Source organism: Hordeum vulgare, chromosome 5H (genome assembly GCF_904849725.1).
Source record: "Hordeum vulgare subsp. vulgare chromosome 5H, MorexV3_pseudomolecules_assembly, whole genome shotgun sequence".
Classification (NCBI taxonomy): Eukaryota; Viridiplantae; Streptophyta; class Magnoliopsida; order Poales; family Poaceae; genus Hordeum; species Hordeum vulgare.
The window spans coordinates 531,286,498-531,289,109 of record NC_058522.1 but is presented as its reverse complement, the minus strand read 5'-3'; the positions used below and the strand labels follow the sequence as shown (position 1 = coordinate 531,289,109).

General features: G+C 46.7%; 1 protein-coding gene across 1 annotated transcript; it reads left to right on the top strand.

Annotated features, from left to right (window-relative positions):
* The first annotated feature begins 565 nt into the window (after nucleotides 1-565).
* Nucleotides 566-1,985, top strand: LOC123398434 (peroxidase 57-like). Its single transcript, XM_045092904.1, has 2 exons — nucleotides 566-828; nucleotides 1,017-1,985. Exons 1-2 carry the CDS (start codon nucleotides 604-606, stop codon nucleotides 1,773-1,775), a joined length of 984 nt encoding a protein of 327 aa, XP_044948839.1. The 5' UTR covers nucleotides 566-603; the 3' UTR covers nucleotides 1,776-1,985.
* Nucleotides 1,986-2,612: the final 627 nt, after the last annotated feature.

Sequence of the window (2,612 nt, the reverse complement as noted above, 5' to 3'; positions counted from 1 at the left end):
AAAATTTGTTCCTTCAGAATTTGAAAGGCTAATCACCTGCAAAAAAAAGGAAAGACCACCAATTTCTGGGTCAAATCAAACTAAGACTAGCTGTAATCAAGCTAGATAATTGCATACAAGTGGTATCATTTTTAATGCCTTGTGCAACTTTTGAATGTTATATTTGAAACATTGACAATGGTGAGGGACATACTCTTTTGATTGGTACTCTTATATGTAACTTTCAAGACAAACAATTAATTCTTAGTCAGTTCTGTTTTTAAAGGAAACACTATCGAAGAGACACCGTATACCACACTGGATATCATGGTTGACATCCTTGCCAACAAAAATCAGGATGCCTCCAAAGGTCCCGAAATCAAACCACAATATTATAGTACTAATTTCGAGCAAGGGGCAGCAGCTAGCACATACCCACTTGCTTAATTGAGAAAGAATGGAATCTACGTACGTGATCTCCACGACCAAACATCCGACAACTTCAAGGAGACCGTGTCCTCCCCTAACCTATAGTATAAATAGGATAGACATAATCACATTGCTTCTCACACCTCATAGAGCTCAAGCACCAAGGGTAGCAATTATCTAGCTAGCTAGGTAACGATGGAGCATACAAAGGCAGCAGTGCTAGTGGTGGTGCTCGCCGTCGCCGTGCTTGGGCTTGCGACCGACGGCCAGGCGCAGCTGCAGAATGGGTTCTACACTGGCAAGTGCCGTGGCAACGACGTGGAGGCGGTGGTCCGTGGTATCGTCAAGGCCCGCTTCGCCCAGGACAGCGCCATCGTCGCCCACCTCCTACGCTTGCTGTTCCACGAGTGCGGCGTCAATGTATGTATTGTGTATAGGAGTATTATAGTACAGTAGTCATTATATTATACTAATGTGCTGTTTGATTCATACGTGCGCGCCATTAAATCTTCTACAGCACATCCACAGATAGATCGACTAACAAATCCGGTTTTTTTCCTTATTTCAAAACGGAAAACTAATCTGTTGGACTATATATACGTGTATAGGGCTGCGATGGCGGGCTGCTGATCGACGGCACCGGCACAGAGAAGACGGCATCACCAAACCTGAGCGTGAAGGGCTACGATCTCATCGCCACCATCAAGATGGAACTTGAGAGGCGGTGCCCCGGCGTGGTATCCTGCTCCGACATCGAGATCCTCGCAACCAGGGACGCCGTCAATGCATCCACGGGACAAGGATACGCGGTGCGCACCGGACGCAGGGACCGCCGGCGGTCCATAGCCACCGACGTAAACCTTCCGGGGCCAGATTTCACGGCCCCGCAGGCAGCTGCTTTCTTCCGCACCCTCGGCCTCAGCTCGGACGACATGGTCGTTCTGCTGGGCGCGCACACGGTTGGAGTCACTCACTGCAGCATGATCAAGAAGAGTCGTCTTTACAGCTACGGCGGCAAGGCTGGTGCAACGGACCCGAGCATGGACCCGGAGCTAGCGTCCATATACAAGACGTATGTGTGCCCTAACACGGCATCATCCGATAACAACATCGTGTTTCTAGACGACCGGTCCAGCGCGTCCAAGCTGGACAACAGCTTCTACAAGATGTTGCAGCGCCGCCGCGGCGCGCTCATGGTCGACCAAAACCTCTACGGCGACGGCTCCACGCGTTGGATGGTCGACAGGCTCGCCAATACCGACCATTTCCGTTGGCTCTTCCCGCAGGCGCTCGTGAAGCTCGGGGAGGTCAACGTGCTCACCGGCACACAGGGAGAGGTCCGCAAGCTCTGCAGCAAGTTCAACTGATGATATCATCATCATTTTCTGAGGAAACATCCGATAAGGGCGAGACTTTTGTGTTTATTTCCAGTCGGATTGGTTGTATTTTTATCTCCTTTTTGGTTTTATTCGGACTCATCTTGATGTACTTACTTCTGACCGCACCTTCCATTCTTTTGATGTGCGTCGCATTGATTACTTTCTAATAAAATGTTATCTTATATGATCGAGATCAACAATAACAGGATAGATGTTGTGCACATATATACGTTTCAGTCACATATCTCTACTATTATATATAAAAGATCTACTCCCTCCGTTGCCCGCAGGTGCCCTCTTGAACATTGGCCGTGAGCACCGCTGGCCGCTCGGACCTATGGCCACCGGCGCCCTAGAGCTCACGCCTCACGCCGTCGATTTTTCCTAGGTGGCTAGCTTGGCATTTTACACATTCAAGTTGTTTAAATAGCGTTTGATTGTACGTAATAATTATATGCACGTGTCTTTCTAAAAAGACAGTATGAAAAAATTATATTAGCAGAAAAAGTCCTTATAATGTACTTCCTCCGTCCGGAAATACTTGTCCTAGAAATGAATATAATTGATGTATCTATAACTAAAATAAATCTAGATACATTCATCTCTAGGACAAGTATTTTCGGACGAAGGGAGTACTAAATTAGTAGAACATGATAATTAACATTGGATCTATTGTAAATCTGTAATGGTGGAGCGTGATCGTGATAAACCAAAGATATTTCGCACCGCTAGTTATGCCAAAAACTTTTACAAACTGCATCCAAAAACGTCAAGTTATGTGTAATCAGATGACACGGATTTATCAGGTCAATTACGTAGTGTGAC

Bases quoted from the DNA above. Each gene is read 5' to 3' on its own strand.
- LOC123398434 (XM_045092904.1), top strand. From the start codon at position 604: ATGGAGCATACAAAGGCAGCAGTGCTAGTGGTGGTGCTCGCCGTCGCC. The intron at 829-1,016 runs GTATGTATTGTG...ATACGTGTATAG, and splicing joins TCCACGAGTGCGGCGTCAAT to GGCTGCGATGGCGGGCTGCT.